Source organism: Conger conger, chromosome 1, assembly GCF_963514075.1.
Source record: "Conger conger chromosome 1, fConCon1.1, whole genome shotgun sequence".
NCBI classification, from domain to species: domain Eukaryota; kingdom Metazoa; phylum Chordata; class Actinopteri; order Anguilliformes; family Congridae; genus Conger; species Conger conger.
In genome coordinates, this window is record NC_083760.1 from 22,150,178 (window position 1) to 22,168,209 (window position 18,032).

General features: G+C 44.1%; 1 protein-coding gene across 2 annotated transcripts in view; it reads right to left on the reverse strand.

Annotated features, from left to right (window-relative positions):
• gpatch2 (G patch domain containing 2) overlaps positions 1–14,016 on the reverse strand; it is a 37,142-nt gene extending 23,126 nt beyond the window's left edge. Inside the window, exons 1-5 of one of the 2 annotated variants that reach the window (XM_061257006.1) lie at positions 13,984–14,016; positions 12,108–12,793; positions 3,781–3,842; positions 1,558–1,734; positions 855–934 (exon numbers count right to left, since the gene is read on the reverse strand). In XM_061257006.1, the coding sequence (XP_061112990.1) occupies positions 855–934; positions 1,558–1,734; positions 3,781–3,842; positions 12,108–12,766 (978 nt within the window). In that variant the 5' untranslated portion in view covers positions 12,767–12,793; positions 13,984–14,016. Of the gene's footprint in view, positions 1–854; positions 935–1,557; positions 1,735–3,780; positions 3,843–12,107; positions 12,794–13,947 lie in introns of both variants that reach the window. The other variant, XM_061257015.1, reaches the window with a different exon arrangement.
• Positions 14,017–18,032: the final 4,016 nt, after the last annotated feature.

Genomic DNA, 18,032 nt, shown 5'->3' on the forward strand with positions numbered 1-18,032 from the left:
TCTGACAGTTTCAACAGAGCGAGTAAAAAAAATGAATTGCATTTAATTCTAATTAAATTGTCAGTTCTGTTTTATAGTACATGTGCAAGCACGTTTTGACACATACACTCAGTGAGCAATTTATCAGATATATCTGCACACCAGCTTGTTAATGCAAATAATGAATGAGTCAATCATGTGGCAGCAACTAAATGCATAAAAGCATGCAGACATGATCAAGAGGTTCAGCTGTTGTTAAGACCAAATGTCATAATGGGGAAGAAATGTGATTTAAGTGACTTTGACCATCAAATGATTGTTGGTGCCAGACAAAGTGGGCTCAGCATCTCAGAAACTGCTTATCTCCTGGTATTTTCACGCACAACAGTCACTAGAGTTTACAAAGAATGGTACGAAAAACGGAAAACATCCAGTGACCAGCAGTTCTGTGGGCAAAAACGTATTGTTAATTAGGATAGACTGATCTGGCTTACAGGAAGCTTACAGGAAGGTGACAGTAATGCAAATAACCACACATTACAACAGTGGTATGCAGAAGGGCTCGGAACATACAACATATCAAACCTGTAAGTGAACAGGCTACAGCAGCAGAAGACCAATAAGTAAAAAAAAAAAAAATCTAATAAATACCTAATAAAGTACTCACTGAGTGTAGATGTACATGATCACTGATTCCACATGGCATGCTCTGACTATATTTGATAATGGATAGAATAGACAGATATACAACAGGAAAAGGAAATCCAGGGAGATTTAGATTTGGTTTGACTGTACAGCCAATGGGGTCTGAGTGAGGCGAAGGCTGCCAGGTATCTACTGTGCCAGGCTGGCTGGCATCCGCTGTGCCACCTCACCTTGCCAGGTAGCCTCCTCCTGCCCTTCCTGATGCAGCGGGCAGCCACTCCGGGCAGGCGGTTCAGACGGGCATGGTACCCTGCCAAGGGGAGGGGCTCGGTTACCAAACAGAGACACTGCACGCAGAGTACAAAGCAAGGCGTCCCACTTACATTACAACAATAGCCACCACAAATACATTTTGGCTAGTTTCAATTTTGCAGTTCTGTGTATACTGTGATTGTGCTATATTATGTACAGGTATCTTACACTGACCTATCAACCAAGCATGCTTTGAGTTTTGGCTTTTGACAATTAAAATTGGCGAGTTTAAATTTCGCAGTTCTGTGCATACTGTGCTTGGCTATATTTTGTAAAGGTATCTTACACTGACCTATCTACCAAGCATGCTTTGAGCTTTGGCTTTAGCAAGTGAAACATTGACTGAGAAGCAAACTGAGGTGAGGGGTTTTGATTGCAAACATTTAGGGCCCAGTTCTTCAGATGCTGATTAACGCTATATTTTGGTTGCCTACATTACAGACAGCTCCAGAATTACCGCCAATCAGGCAGTCAGTGAGACGGGAAGTCGGCGTCATCAGAGCCATAACCTTCGCGCAGGAGGGCCTTGGCATGCTGATTGTTAATCATGAAACCGTCGCGGACACGAGCTGAAGTGGAGAGTCGAGGCTTAGTTTCGTCAGAGCGTCGGCGACAGCTCACCTCTCTGCGAGGGCCGGGCCGGCTGCAGGAAGGTGGGGGAGGAGAGCTTGTCCAGGCCCGACTCCAGCACCTCCAGCTCGGGCTGAGCGTCAGCGTCCCACCCCGAGAGCAGACTGGGGACCCCCATGCCTGGGCCGCACTCCCCCTCGAAGAACCAGTCGCTCTGCTCATCGTCGCCTGTGAGCAGGTACAGCCACAACATGAACAAAACGCTCCCCCTCACCCCCCACACCATCCTCATTTAATCCCAACAGAACGAGTCTCTGGTGCCGGAAGCTTCCGCGGAGGACAAAGCGTTTATGAACGCCGCAGAAAGGGCCCTTTGAAACAACACTTTCCCCCAAAAGAGCCGGCGAGTTACAAGTCCTCCGCTGACCGTTAAGATTTACAACTTCAAAAGGGGATGGGTTCCAACAGCAAAAAACGGCAGTAACTGAAAAAGCAATTCAATTGCGTCTCCTTCAGTCTCGCCTGCGCTACAACACAAAGGCCGCGTGAAGGTGATGGACCTCAAATAACACCAAACATGCTGAGAATCTGCGGCCTCCAAAACTCCCTCTTTCCACTCGTCGATGTTCAGTGTAAATTTGTGTGTTAAAATCTTTAATTTTTTTTATTGTGTTCAGAGAGTCGATGTAATCTGTCCGAACACGGACAATCAGAGCAGGCTGATGCTGGACACCTATGATAAGATTGGCCCAGCCATACATTATTTAGACTAATGGGTTTGCGGTGAGTGCGTTTAACTGATGCCCGCGGACAAGCAGAATATCTAAGCTGCTGTTGCTAAGACTGCTTCATCCACACAAAGGAGCGGTATTGGTGGCCAAGTAAGCATGCACATTTTTCAGCTCTACAGCAAAGCCATCTGTTATTTGTGATGCATAGTTTAACGCGCCACTGCCCAGGTCATAAAAAGCCAGCAATTTTTAAAAAGTAAGCTGTATTTACATGAACAACTGCCAGGGGGGGAGACACAGACCACCTCTGAGGTCGTATGAAAGGCTCCACAAAGGCTCTTAGATGCCTGCAAGGTTACATTTGGAGACCTCTGGTACCAACTGTAATTGAAGACAGCTCCTATCATACAGTCATTTCTCAAAAAAAGCTGGACTTTCTACATTGAGCATGGACCACAAATGATGTCCCATCTCCCAAAGTGTTTGACTACCGTTCTGAAAGGTAAAAGCTGAGGCTCCCAACTGCATCTCATACCGCAGCTGGGTGAAGACCCAACACCAAGCCACCTTGGTCTCGCTGCTCCACCACCTCCCCCACCAATTTGGCACCGCACACCCCTGTTCCCTGAAGACGTCCTCTCGGTAGACCTGTCAGTCACCCGTGCGGGCAGGCCATGCCTCTCACAGTCAAGGTGTAGTGACAACTGTTAAATCAGAGCTTGCCTTGCACCGCTGTGGCTAATGAGATTAGCCATGCCTTCAGCGCTCATTAACACAACCTGACAACCTCTCATTAGAGCCTTCTGGATCCCACTACACCCTCCCATTGTAGCACAACCTCCATGCCTACCCCTTCAGAGAGAGAGGTGCCCACCAGACTTCTATCGGAGAACACAGAGAGCCATGCACGGGCCCCCCTCACCGCATCCCCCCCATTACTGTCAGTCTCAACCGCGATGACTGGTGTAGTGGCTTATTATTTACAAAGTGTTACCTCGTTAGCGGTCTTCATTGAGAACACATTAAAAAAAAAACACAGGGATCAGACTGTTTAACACAATAATTGAATTGTGTTCATTTGCATTTTTTGCATTTAAAATGGTTTCACGGATCGGCTAATTGAATTCTGTTTTCAAATTAGGGAGCATATTACATGTTATCCATTATCTGTTTTTTCTTTCTCACAAAAGCCACACATTTTCTTTTCTGTTACACCACGGTTCAGTGTCATATCTGTGGACTGTACAGTTAAAATGTAAACCTAGAAATCTAAACAGAATCAAAAAAAAAAAACAATAAACCTGCAGTAAATTCCAGTGATATATTTCCACTACATATCTACATTCACTGATATATAATGTAGATTCTGGTGCTATATACTGTTAAGTGCAGCACAGTGTAATATTGGCAGGAATTAAAAAGTCTAGACTCATTTAGAACTGGCCATTTAGTACCCCAGAATGGCTTATTATATTCATGTTATCCCGTAAGAGATGGGAATATGAATTATTGTACATAATCATAGTTCTTCGGTCATAGTTACCTTGTCTCCCCTCGTCATTTGTGAAAAGCCCAGGATCACTGCTACATACACTGCTGGTTTCACTACAATGAGAGGAAACAAAAATTTCTGGTTAGCAAAACGGGACCCATCTTCTCTTCCGTAACCAACCAATTCAAAAGCACAAGTCTCTCTCTCTCTAAAGTCAAAAAAACCCCATTTTGAAATAAATTTACAAAAACAATTGCAGCCCTGTCAATTATCAGTCAAATTATTTACATTTTCACATTTGACGAAATTTGTTTCATGGATATGACCTTTTCAAAAGCATACAAAAAAATAAAGGTTAGGAAGCAATTTCTTGTATCATAATCTACAAAAGAGGCACATTGGATAAATAGTGGGATTAGGGAAAAAATATAACTCAATAAAAATGAGTTCTGCTCTAGTGTGGGCCAAAAAAATATACTTTGCCGGAGACCTTTCTGCCGAAATATGCATTGAGCAGACTCAAATAAAGATAACAGATGCAACCCGCAGGTCTTGCACATAAATACAGGAACATGAATGGCACTCAGATCGAAGCTTCTGAGAGACGTTCCCAGGTCTAATTGAATCTCCGCTGCTGTCAAGTCCAATCTAATCCCCGTCCCGTTTCGGCAGACATCAGGAGCGCGACAGATTTCCTTCCCTGTCCCTCCTTATGCTGATGCGAGCCGTCCGCTGAGCGGGGCCTGCGGACGTGCCCCCCGCCCCGCTCTCCGCCACGCGACAACTGGACAGCATCTGTTCCAGGGGCTGCTTCAAGCTGGCACCCACCCCCCACCCCCCCCCCGCCCGCATTCTCCATCCCCTCTCTGCCTGAGGGGGGGGGCTCGCAGTGACACCAGGCCCCCTGCTACACTCTGTCGGCCTTAAGCCGTTATGGACTAAGGCACCCTAAAGAAAACCCATAGAAAGGCCTAGGAATCACAATGCATTTTGACGGTCATGTGATCAAATACAATGGTGTCGCATCCGTCTGTTAAGGGAGATGTAACGTGCAGGTCACATCTGTGTGTTAAGGGAGATGTAATGTGCAGGTCACATCCGTCTGTTAAGGGAGATGTAACGTGCAGGTCACATCCGCCTGTTAAGGGAGATGTAACGTGCAGGTCGCATCTGTGTGTTAAGGGAAATGTAACGTGCAGGTCGCATCTGTGTGTTAAGGGAGATGTAACGTGCAGGTCACATCTGTGTGTTAAGGGAGATGTAACGTGCAGGTTACATCCGTCTGTTATGGGAGATGTAATGTGCAAGTCGCATCCATCCGCCCATAAGGGGTTAAGTTCAACGCCAAAAATTGTCCCAAGACTGCGGTTGGGGGAACCATCAATCAAACACACACAGAGACTTTGTAGAAGTATGGCGAATAAGCTTCTTCCTCTGACACTCTTACATCAGGGTATTTGTCCCTGGTGAATGCAGTTCATTTTCCGAGGCGATCGGCAGCCGACGCCACGCACACGTTTGATGGACACCGCTCGCCGGAGCGAATCCGTTTGAGGATCCCCTACCTGCGGAGTGAATGAGAATGACTTCCCCCTGGGTGCTTTCTGTGTAGTACGGAGATAGTTCCTCCATACCATCGGAAACTAAGACAAACTGCAAGTTAACAGTTGGAGTGCACACCAACGATATTGGCAAAAAAGTGTCTCCCCCCCACCCACCCCCCCATACACACAGACAGAGGGAGAAAAAAGGGGCTTCTGGGACAAAACAAACTGAAGTGTTCCTGCTCCAGGAGGACTTTTCAAAAAGTCAACTTCACTCACGAGTTGAGAAGCAGAGAGGATGACTCCACTACACCAGGAGAGATGGGTATTAGAAAGCTCATTTTCATGCCTGAGCGTGCAAGAATCTGAGGGAGGTCTGTTATCCTTACTTGCTCTGTAAAACTTTATTTTTAAAAGGATTTATAGGTCTCTTACAAGTGATCCCTACTTTATGAAATTATTCATTCAATATTTCTACTTCATGTTGTCAATACAGATTTGATTCTATTCTTGCAGCATTTTTCAGTCTTCCATTACATTACAAATAATTCAGGACTCTTCGAACAATGCATGCCCAATATTTAATCACATAGTATGTGTATGCCAGAAATTTGTCAAGTCAAAGTCCAACACAGCAATGGGAGTCAAACTACAGAAGCATAAGCATTGAAAACTAAAGCAAATAATTTTTTTAAGATGCAATCAATGTTTAGAATGAACAAGTTAAGTATCTACTACACTTCAAAAACTTTTGAAGCAACACCAATGCTGTACCATACTGTAGGAAACCACCATTCCCAAAACATGATAAAACACATATTTGATATAGTTTATATAAATACTACTATATATCATACTTTAAATTATATACTTTCACCTGCAAATTTACATTTAATAATGCTGCCCTAAATGAGAACTTATTAGATTGGCCTGCATATCACATCGTGAATGTTCACTGCAGCAAGCTAGCAGTTCCACATAGCATTCACAGAAGCCAGCTTTGCACGGATAACTGTCATTAAACAAGAAAACAGTGATTTTAAGATTCGATTGTCAAGTGGTTTAAATGACTTTTCAAGCTGCTTACCGAGTTCAAATTATTACATTTCTGCTGCCATGCAAATTAGCAATAGTCACCAATTTACTGATTTAATAGTCCTTAAATATCACTCATTTAATCTAGCTGGACACCTGCATCTGATATCTAATAATTTATGCACTTGCGCTCAGAGTACATCTGAATGTTCCTTATTTACTATCTTCATGTGACGCAACTGTATGTACATTCTTGGACACACTGTAGCCCGCCTCCTGGTTTATAGCACTGACCTTGTTGACCGCGACGGAAAAAACAAAAAAAACAAGAGCGCATCGGATAGGTCAGACGTGCGCTAACGCGTCGCTTCGCCATATTGCCCGGGCACGCTGGTGACGTGAGACTCCGACCGCCAGCCTGCGTTAACCACCCCCCCCCCACCACCACCACCTCCGCACCCCACCCCCTGCCAGATGGTTCCACGCTGTCGCCCCTCGTGCCCCTGAGAAGCAGATGTGAAAAGGGCTGAGGCAGGCACAGCCAGTCTCCGGGGAGTCAGCTGGGAGACGGCCCCCCGCCCCCCGGACACCGCTCAGCTGTCCGCCCACCACTGGAAGCAGGGGCGGCGAGTCTGGAAGCGGGGTAACACGCTGCCCCCTTCATAAAGCCCTATTTGGCAGGGAGAGCGCCCATACGCCGCCCAGTACACATGCCTCCTACGACCAACACTAATCGCCCCGGTTACACACTGCTGTTCATGCCTGAAGCCGACATTTCTCCTCGTCAAATTGGTTCTGGGTTTTGCGTCCATTTTTTTGGGTGGGAGAGGGGGGGTGGTGGAAGCTTCTAGACGTTACCGTTGGTACAAAATAAATAACACCAAGTAACATCAAGAATTGGATGCATTGCTTTCTTGGGAGAGACTAGTACACTTGTACAACTTACACTCCAGCTTCTTTGAGTTTCTTTGTTGAAAAATGTGCGTGGTTCTCTTAGGGAGCACTTGTGCTATGTTTGAAAACGAATAATAGGTATAAACAATTAATTAGAGACACAAATGAATTATTAATCCATCTTAAAGGTGCAACGTGATGTTGGTGACAGCGGCTCATTGCCAACGTGAAACCGATTCCATTAAGCTCCGTCTAATGAATGCGCTGAATAATTGAAACAAGCAATTTTCTTGTGAGTCTTTAACAGTCGATAAACTTTTCTCTTTGTCTGCCTGAACCTCTCTTTGAAAACCTGGCAGACAATTTGCCCATCTAGCTTGCATTACACGACACAGAAAGCGTTTGATGCTTTAAATGCATTCAATGACATTAAAATCGTTTGTCGTGGACTTGACTTGAGCGAAACAAAAAGTAATTCGAAAATTATTAGAAAAATCAAATTAAGAAAATAAACTATCTTAATATTTCACATAATACAGATGACAAAGATAAATGCGTACAGATAAAACATTTTTGGAGAAATGTATTACTGTCATTTCGAATAAATAAAGCTGCAATTATTTCTCACTACAAGCCTAAATACGTAATTGCTTTTGACAACCTGCGCTATTTTTGGACTGGCTATAATGTAACCATGCCACAGACCATATTAAACATTACTCTCCTGATGAGAAATTCACCGGTGAATTCAGCGGACTGATCTCGGGTTGAGCGAACGGGACTGAGTCCCAGCTGACGGGAGACGGACCTCCCCGCGATTTCTGTTTATCCAAACAGGCAGGGGGCGGTGCGGTTTGGGCCCGGGTCCGGGTGACGACTCATCAGCGGAATATAATCCCGCGCTGGGGGAGCGGATGCCCGGCTGGCGGAGATTAAGTCGCGGCTGGATTATCGGGCGATTTACCGAACCTCTGCTCATCCGGGCATTGGAATAAAGAGGTCGCGGAGAGCGGCGGGAGGGGGGCACGGCGCCGATAATAAGGGAGATGCACTTTTCTTCAAACAAGCCCAGCCCAGCCCAAATCCAGGCCCACTTCCATGGGTGCCTGATTAAAAGGCTATTCCAACCCTCCCCGAGCTCCGCTAATTGGATTAGTCTCAGAGCTTTACTAAATGAACTTCAGCGCTCTGATTTTCCCCAAACTAACATAGTTTCCAAATTACAAAGTAAAAAGTGTGTGGGGGCAAGGGGGGAAGGGGGGGTTGCGGGAGACAAAACGGGAGTTGGTAGGCAGACATGGATAAAGGTGTTTGAGTTTCAGACGAGCAGAGAGCGTTTTTAGGGGTGGAGGGTCGGCTGGTTAGGGGTGGAGGAGGGTTGTCTACGCGGAGGGGGACAGGACCCGCTCTCTCCGCGCCTCCACCGCAGGTGAGCTCTCGCTCTTACCCCAACCCAGCGGCAGGTGGCCACCTTGCCGTCAGGCCAAAAGCGGGCCTAATCAAGGATGTTGAGCCCAGCTGGAGCTGCCAACATCTGCTCGCGGTGCACTCGGTTTGGCATGAGGGGAGGCCCGCTCGCGTACGCGCCCTGACCTTCAGGCTAGAGACATTTAAAAGGTTAGCCGCATAATAGGCGGGGGTTAATGGAACGAACGGAGGCCATTTACATTTCAATGATTAAAAGGCGTTTTCAAAAAAACTGATCAACTGATCCGTTTCAAAGGGGGGAAACACCGAAACCGATCACAGCATTCCTGAAGTCTAAACACAACTACATTACCGCTGTCATGAGTGCCCCCCCCCACTACCCCCTTCTCTTTACTGCACTATTTCTTTTTTAGCTCCGCAAGGACTTAACCCAATGATTTCACAGCCACTCCAGCGCAGGCCGAGGAGCATTTAAAATGTAGCGTTTTGTAAGTGAAAAATGATTGACAGCGAGCTACGCCGTTTCCATTTATTTCTTCTCTGGAGCTCTTTTCTGTCAGAACGGGTATTGATTTTTCCATAAAATAAGAAAACAAGTGTCGTTGAGGGGCCAGAGAGGTCAGCACAAATTAAACCAGAAGATGTACAGCCCTCTGTCTTCCCATCGGTGGTTACAGTAGAGACGTTTTCCCCCCCTTTTGTTCCTTAAATGGGCCGAGAGATAATAAGATCATCAAGGAGAACACGCCACAGCACCGGAAGGTATGCAGGGAGGGGCCAGGGACCGGCCGTTCTACCACACTCCAGCCTTTTGACATAGAAAAGACACAATGGAAAAGTTGCTTCAGTTCGCTGAATGTTCCCTAATGTTTGTCATCAGGTTTCATCCTTATAAAATGCTCTAAGTCACGTAATCTTCTGTGGATAGTTCAGGTAAGATCACACCACTCTTGCTTTGACCAAAAAAGCCCAAAAACATAAGGATAAAAATGAAATTAGTTCTATTTCTAAGTGTAGCTCCTACAAAAGAACAGAGCTGACAAGCAAGTGACCAATGCGCACGGTTCATTTAGTTCCCAGAAACCAACAGTGATTACGATCATCACAGCTTCTCATATTATTAAATGTCCATATCCTTCCGATTTCCTGTAACAAAGTTGGATTTACAGCATTAAATGCACAACACCGCTGTGTTGTAATAAAAAAGCACTATAGATCCCCATTTAGTGCAAAGGTAATTACCGCCGCAATTACGGTGACACCTCGTTCCAGTGATGAACAGTGACTGCGGTGTATCTCATTTGAGTGGAATACACAGATCCGCCGTGTGCAAAGGACAAGTCTCTCCCGCTAACGCGGCTGCCAACGCACAGAGAAGCGTCCCCCGCCGGCGACCAGGATGCCAGAAACAGACACGCACCGATTCACCCGGCGGAAACCTTAATTATCCGGGATGTATGAATCTGAACTTCATTTCAGACCAATCAATAAGGCTCAAAAAGTGATTATTTATCACAATGTCTCTGAAAAGAAAATAATGAGACTGACTGCTGGCTTAAGGCTATTCTTTTATATTTTCCTACTTATTGAATAGCTCCGTTGAGAAGATGAATACAAGGAGATAAAATCATTCATTTTTAATGTCAGTCAGATGCTACGAGGTAGGTAGAGCCAATGTTATATGCCTTGTAATAAATGGAGCCATATTGCATATTGACAATAAGATTTAGGTGGCCTGTGTAGATAATTTCATGCCTTCTTGTTTAATTGCCTCAGTGCATGTCTGGTTATGTCCATGACTTTTATACCAGGGGCTGAGCTGACTGGCTAACTTAAACAGACAGGGGGTGGGGGGTTCTAAGTAGTTAACCGAGCATCAGAAATTAATTAGCATTTAAGAGAGCGCCCAAGATATTGATGATTCATGTCAAGTAATGATGCATGCCAGGTTACAACCTGTGGCTCGGTCTTAGATAATGTGTTGCTCAAACACAACAGAGAGGGAGGTGGTTTCTTGGCTCAGTTGCGCACACCGGAGGCAGAACTTAGGACTCGTTTTGGCAGAAGCTACACAAAGTGGAGCAGGGGAGATTCCCAGCAGACCTCCGATTCAAATACTTTTCCTTGCTTGATTGATCTCGCCTGGTGCAATGGAGCCAGCCAAAAGGACCAAAGGCAGGCTTTGCACTTTTTGACAGCATTTCATCGGTTCCAATACACCAGACAAGCTCAGTAAAGCATAGAAAGGAATTTGAATCCAAAACAATTATGGATTTGACCCAGACCAGATGCCCAGGAAGCACTGATGAATTAGAGATATCTCAGGAAAACTCCTGGTAGTGGCAATGAAGGACCAGTAGGGAGCAGTCTTCCTTCTGAACCAGGTGGGGGCAATTCTGGTCCGGGAGGGCTGGTGTGAAGGCAGGATTTTGTTTCACCAATTATACCGGCTAAATGAGTTAATTTGGTGTATACACCAACATCGGTTCATTCGTTGATTAGTCCTTGGCTACTGTTCATTCGCTTTTAAAAATATATAGTTAAAATGTCAGACGGCACAAATGCTAGGACCATTTTAGTAACTAAAGCCAGAAGTTGGCATGGAAACCAAAAACAGATCCCTTTTATTTTCATGAGATTTTATCCATTGTGATAATTAAACACCCTTTAAGCCTTACTGCATGCAGCAGAGGGTTTCCTGTTGTCTGTTGCCAAATTCTCAATCTACCCATATAATCATCTGCAAATATAACTGATGAAAATATATTCTCCTGACTACACCTCACCCGGGACCTGTATCATGAAGCAGGGTTACTGAGTTAGCTGAGTAACTGCGCAGAAGTAAAACCCGGAGCAGTTCTTTTCACCTCACTCCATGCTCCAGATTTGGGAGGGTTTTGGGTTTTACGTAATGCAGTCTTCCAGCTAAATCAGTGACCCTGCTTCATGATGCAGGTACCCTGACGTGTAGCAGACAATCCAGAACAAAAATGGCTGCTATCCATCACTACACAAGTGCTACCTTTTGGTGCAAGTAAAGTCACACCCCTTTACAGCAAGTGATTTGACATCCATAAACGACACCATCGTAAATAATTGCCATTAAAAAGTTATTAACAGTAGACACGGAAGCAGTGCAATTAGAACAAATTAAGAGTGCAAAAACTTTGCTACCCTTCATCAATCAAATTGCTATGTTTTGTGTATGGAAGCTTCACATCACTTTAAGAAGCTTCTTTACATGCAGTGCCATATACTGATAAGATATCCTGTTTGAATTACTAAACTAAATTCAGGGTTCATCACTGTTCTTCGACTAGAACATGTAAATATCAAGTAAGCAGTTAATAAGTTTTCATGAGAATTTACTAACTTTTCTCACATGAAAGAAAGACAAGACTGTAGCAAAACAAATCTCAAAATCTAGGGCATTCACTGTACAATTTGATAGTGGAGTAGATGAAAAGACAACGTTACCATTCGGACATGTTCTCATCAGAGGCCTCCCTTTGGTCCTTGGCTTCGAACATGATCTTGTCCTTCCAGCACTCCTCCGACATGATCCCCGCCCCACCACCTCCCACGTCGCCGGCCCAGGGCCCGGCCCCCTTCTTCAGCTTGGACAGCCGCTGTTTCTTGGCCGACTTGCCCACCCGCTCGCCGTCCAGCTCGGACACCTTGAGCTTCTGCTGCAGGCTGACCATCACGTCCGAGGTCATGCGCTTGACCTTGCGCCTCCTGCGGAGGGGGCGGCCCGGCGTGTTCTCGGTAAAGGAGTCCGACTCGGGCCAGGAGTGCTGCTTGGTCTTGAGGGAGGCGGCGCCGGAGGCGAAGGAGGGCTGGCGCTTGGCCACCATCATGTCGTCCGAGTCGCTGAAGTTGGCGGCGGCTGCGGCGTTCTCGCGGCAGTCCTTGGCCGCCTCGTCCAGGCTGGACTCGGAGGCCTCGCTCAGGCAGCGGCCGTGCTCCAGCGGGTGCAGGGAGGAGTCACAGCGCCGCTTGCGCCCCCTCCGCCGGCGGATCTGCCGCCGCTGCTGCAGCGGGCTCAGCACCATCTCCTCCCACAGCTCCTCCAGCTTGTTCTGCTCCGAGGTCTGCTCCAGCGCCGACGCCAGGTCGTGCACCAACTCGTCCATCGCGCTGCCGCCCGCCCGCCCGCCTGCCTGCAGGGGGAGATGTGGAGCAGGGTCACTGGCAGGCAGATGAGTGTGTGGCCGGTATGATTAACTCAAACTAACTCAAGTATTCACTAACTGTGAGCCCAAAGGAGGACAGATGTCTTGGGTGCCACAGGAGAGAATCAAAATTTACTTCATGAGAAAACTCTTGGTTAATGATGAACAGATGATACCCAATGTATCTCAATTATATTTAAAAATGTTTTTTAACAGAGTCTAACATTGAAACAGTGACCACTGTTTAAACTAACACTAGAAGATACATTACTATTTGTGAATACAACTGCTTCCTAACAAATTGTGCAATTATTTTAGAACTGTTCACTATATCACTGCCTATCCTATCTTTTAGTACACAAAACAGCATTTAAATCAATTCACAATCAATCTAAACAACGCAGCTCTCACTGTAGCAAAGCAAGTTTGGCACCGGTTTAGTGTGACAGAGAAATAATTCACCACGTATAACAGAGCGATTAGATTCATAGCTGGCGGGCCCAGTTAATATGGTGTTATCCGAATCTTGATTAAGTCAATGGAGTCTCTGCTTCGTACATGGATGTCAGGCGTGTTTGTTTTCAGTGACACAACACCGCGAAGGGTTAAAAGAACGGCCCAAAACAAAACAATCTCATTGACAATCTATAAAGCTCTCTTTCTATGATACCACCTAGATCAATACTTATTTTTTAAAAGGGGGACGTCATTTGCTAGACAAGGACAATAAACAATAATAGATGGGACTGTTTTGAGAACGTAGAATCGATTTTAAGGGTCATTGTTATCACTTCAGTCTAACGTTAGCTAGCGTTATTATTGTAACAGTTAGCTAGTGTACAGACGTGGTATATTATTTGGTGTTGATTTAATTGATCTAAGGAGCTAACAGTGTACAAATACAATTTTATTAATATTAGTTTTAATATCTTTCTGCATCCTCTCTGACCTCAACTGACATGATGTATTCTCGCTAGAAAGCTAGCAAGCTAACTTAGTTAGCTTTGCGAAACATAAGGAAGCTTACTCTAGCTACTGAGGATCTGCATTTCATACATTCTAATAACGTTTTGTATTTATTGCCTTGTCACAGAAACAGCTATTCGTTCGATAGATCTAGTTCTACTAGCCAAATGACTAACCTTATCCACGTTAGCTACTGTTATTTCCAAACTCACCAGCCGCAGTTCCTGCTTGTTTTGTTTTCGTAACTGAAGACCTTACGTACTTCCGCCCCGCAGTGAAGATAATTTATGTATTTCCGCCCCTCTGTTAGCAGCCGCTGAGAGCTTCTTTATCATTTTGCTTTCTGAAATGGACGTATCCTGGTACAAGAGCATTCCTTTGACATAGATAAGTTTGTTTGTCTCACAATTACGCATTTGTAAATGGAATGATAGCCCACCACTGTGTTATTAATTTATTTAATGATTCCTATTTTCTTAATTTCTTACATTTGACCATTTTTATTGTTTTAGTTTTTTTGTTTCGCTGTTAAAAAATAAATATAGTTTACTGAATATGAAACTAAACATCCCTGCAAGTTAAGTAACAATATGCTCCACTTATAACATATGTTATAAATGATTCAGCCCAGATATTTCAACAATGAATTCAATCAATGTACTGTATATATGATACACTTACATACAGTGTGTTTGCTGAAATAAAAATGAATGAAATTGGTAACAGCGTAGCCACTAGATGAAAGGTCTAGTTTACACACTTTGATAAATACAACTTTTATGATTTAAAACACAATATCCTGAGCTGTGTTTGGCTTTGATGACCAAGCGATTGCATTTGCGTACTGTATGTAAGCAGGCCCCTGTTATATGTTTCTGCATAGTATATAAACAAAGATATCACATAAGTACTCACATTTAACCGTACACACAAATAATGGCAGTTTCCATAAAGCGGGTGCTTGGTAGAATTGAGAGAAAAGTCATTTATAACTTCTTTCATCTCTGAGATGAAGCCGGGCCAAATAAAAAGGCCCAGTGAAACGAGCACAAAAGCCATTTAATCTCTCTCATCTTCCTCTTAATAACTGCAAATTTCCCCCTCAGCCCCTGGGAGAGGGGCTCTCTGTGCCGCCGCCACCTTATCTGTCCTCTCCATATTTCTATGCGCTGCTCTGCTCCCTCAGTACCCTGCCCCCGGCCTCCTCTTTCGGGGGCCTCTGGGAGAGGACGGCTCCTGGGCCCTCATTGTTCAAGGCCTGCGAGGGAGTCCGGGGAGAGAACTGAAAGCTGGCGGAATGAAAAAAAAAAGGCAGCAGCCACTGCTTCATTAAGCGCCAGCCTTTCAGAAGCAAACATATCAGAAACAGACCCTTTTCAGGGGCAATAATTAGCAATTTGGAAACCTTTTCCCCCCAGGATATACAGTTTCAATTTAGCCAGCAGGATGGCTTTAGATTCCAAAGCACTTAATATTCATTGTTTCTCCCATCTCCCCAAGTTCTCCAGAAGCATTGTCCGGCCTTTCTCTGACGATAAAGTGTTTTATCTTTCATGTAATTCTTCCTTTCAATGAGCCCTTTGCAAGAGAAGTTAATTTTTATAAATAATTTTCAAAGGGATTTGTTAAGAATGCACAGGGCATGATAGCAAAGTGCTCTTCAAGTAGTTCTAAGTTGGACGTCTCATATCAGAAGTGCCACTCGGGGCCTGCTTCGGCATTAAGGTTCTTAAACAGGAAAGAAGACAATTTTCAAATTTAGGAAGCAAGCCCCAGACTGGAAGTCTCCAAGCTCCAAGGAAGACTTTATTGGACAGAAACTGCCTACTGTTTGAGCATGAAGCAACATTAAGCAACAGTAAAATGCATAGAGGTTTTGTGGTGATGCCCCAAACTCCTGTCAAACCTAATCTCAGTTTATTCAGATCTGCTTTATGGACAACTTGTATATTAACAAGGAGAATAGTCCCAGAAATTAAATTTTCTCTGCCATCTGAAAAGATTTGTCTTACGTCAGGGTACCTGCATCATAATAATAACATTGCAAGCAATGTATTTGGATAACGAAGGCGGAGGACGCTAATATAAAAAACCACATGCCGGTGCCAAAGCTTTGTCACATTAATAGCGTATGAAACCAAATGAGGGGCTGAGATGAAGGCCTTCATTTCACCAGCCACTGTAGGTCTGTGCTGCCCGCACTTGGCATTTCAGGATGCTGCCAGGCAATTAGCCAGCAGCCCTAATTATGAAGAGAGATTAATTAGAAAATCTCCAGGAATTAGAGAAGTGGTGCCCGCGTTTTTGAAATGGTGATGGAGGTTATTTTCCCCTATGACATGTGGGCCTTCTAATTAAGAAGTGTAAATAATCTCTTCAGAAAAGAACAAAGCAACACCAGCAGCCTAATCCTCCCTTAATGATGAGTACTGAGGCCACTCGTGAAAACGTTTCACCTCCAGCAACTTGCATTAACAGGATGCCACCTTGTCAGTGTGTTGTCCTGTTGGGGCTTTGGCAATCCATCAGGGATTCTAGACACATGTTGAAAATGGATTCCACTTTGCTTAGTCATTTGGGCCATTTAATATATTTTCATAGTGCCGACAGTTTTTGTGTGTGGTTTCATCCAGTAGGGCTTGTATCTCCTTCACATTCGTGATTTGATTGGTGAATGGTATGCTGTGAGACAGAAGACAGGGGTAGATGTGAAGGCAATTCGCATATGGTTGGACCAGGTCTCTGGTGGCTTCTTTTAGAACAGCAGGGATAGGTTTGCCTCTAGTGGTTTGCTTCTAGTGAACCTTCTAAAAGGTCCAGCAGGACTTGTGTAATCTACAAGGGAATACTTCCTTTGCTAGTTATGCCAGCAATAATGCACCTGCTCACTGTGGAGGGTTGTTAAATGTGTACAAAATTGGTAAATGTTTAAATAGGTCAATTTAACCAATTAAAAGATAACAATTAGAATTTAGAATTCACATGAGACACCCATTGTGCTGGACACAATAATGTCCTAGCTATTTGGCTGCTGTATCTGTAAAGGGCTGCCACTCAGAAAACCATTTTGAATGAACAAATTCAAGAAAAGATGCAAAATATAATTTAAATACAGGTACAGCCAATACACAGCTGTTCACCTTTAGGGAAAATACTAACGTGTTTTTTATTAAGTACATCTCATAAGAAAATTTCATAGAGACTAGGATAAGGATTATGGACACATCAGAGGGAAGGATTCCATTTTAGCTAAGATCGTCCTGACCTGTATTGCCACATGGGTACACTTCAAATCTCCAACCTGCAACAAGTTCTCAAAACATCATGCTATAAGTTTTTGGGATCAAAATGAATGCAACATCAACTTTGTTGTTTTTATTCTTCATGTTCTTCTTCTTCTGCCAACTGTGATATGGCTAATTATTTGCTGTTGCTTTTGTTGTGAACTTATATGCATAAATAATTAAGTCCCTCAACTAGAACCAAATGGTACAGTATATTTTCCAAATAAAATATGTTTTGAAAGGACATCCATGCATCTTGCCTTACTGGTAGGTTTTTTGGGACATAATATTTATTCTTCATCAGGCTAGATGGGAAAAAAAGATAATATTCTATTTGTTTGGTTCATTTTAATGTGAGCCACCTGTCTAGTACACAGAGAGGCATGGCAGGAACAAACTGGTTGTAATGAACCATAAACATAATTAGAATTATAAAAAGAAGATGGACAGCAAGGTGGGTTTGGGGTATGATATGCTCAAATATTCATTTTTACTATCCATATTTAGCAGAATTCCTGTCCAGACATAATTCCATTGCCTGCAGGGTTAGAATTTTGTAAGGAAGTATTTACTTTTAGGAAGTTCTTGGCGGAAAGTGTATTATCCTAACCACACGTCTCTGCGTCTTATCTAAAAAGCAAAAAACACACTTATCTGGCAGAGCCGAAGCATCATTGTTTCAAAAGGCAACACCGTCTGTTCATTTGCAATCCAGCGTTTTCGCCTCACAATGAAAATAATTGATTTTCACTTGCCTGGCACTAATGAGAAAGAAATGTCATTAAGCGTTTAGCTCTTAAAAGTAAAATTCCCAAGATTTTCATCAAAACGGGAAAAAATTACGGCTCTCTTTAAAACAAAAAGGAAAAGCGTTAATATTACAGGGGAAGGGAAGGGAAATAATGAATGAAGTCCGAGTGAGCTATCTTTCCCGGGCAGAGTGTCACAGGGGATGCAAACTCGCAGACACCAGAAAT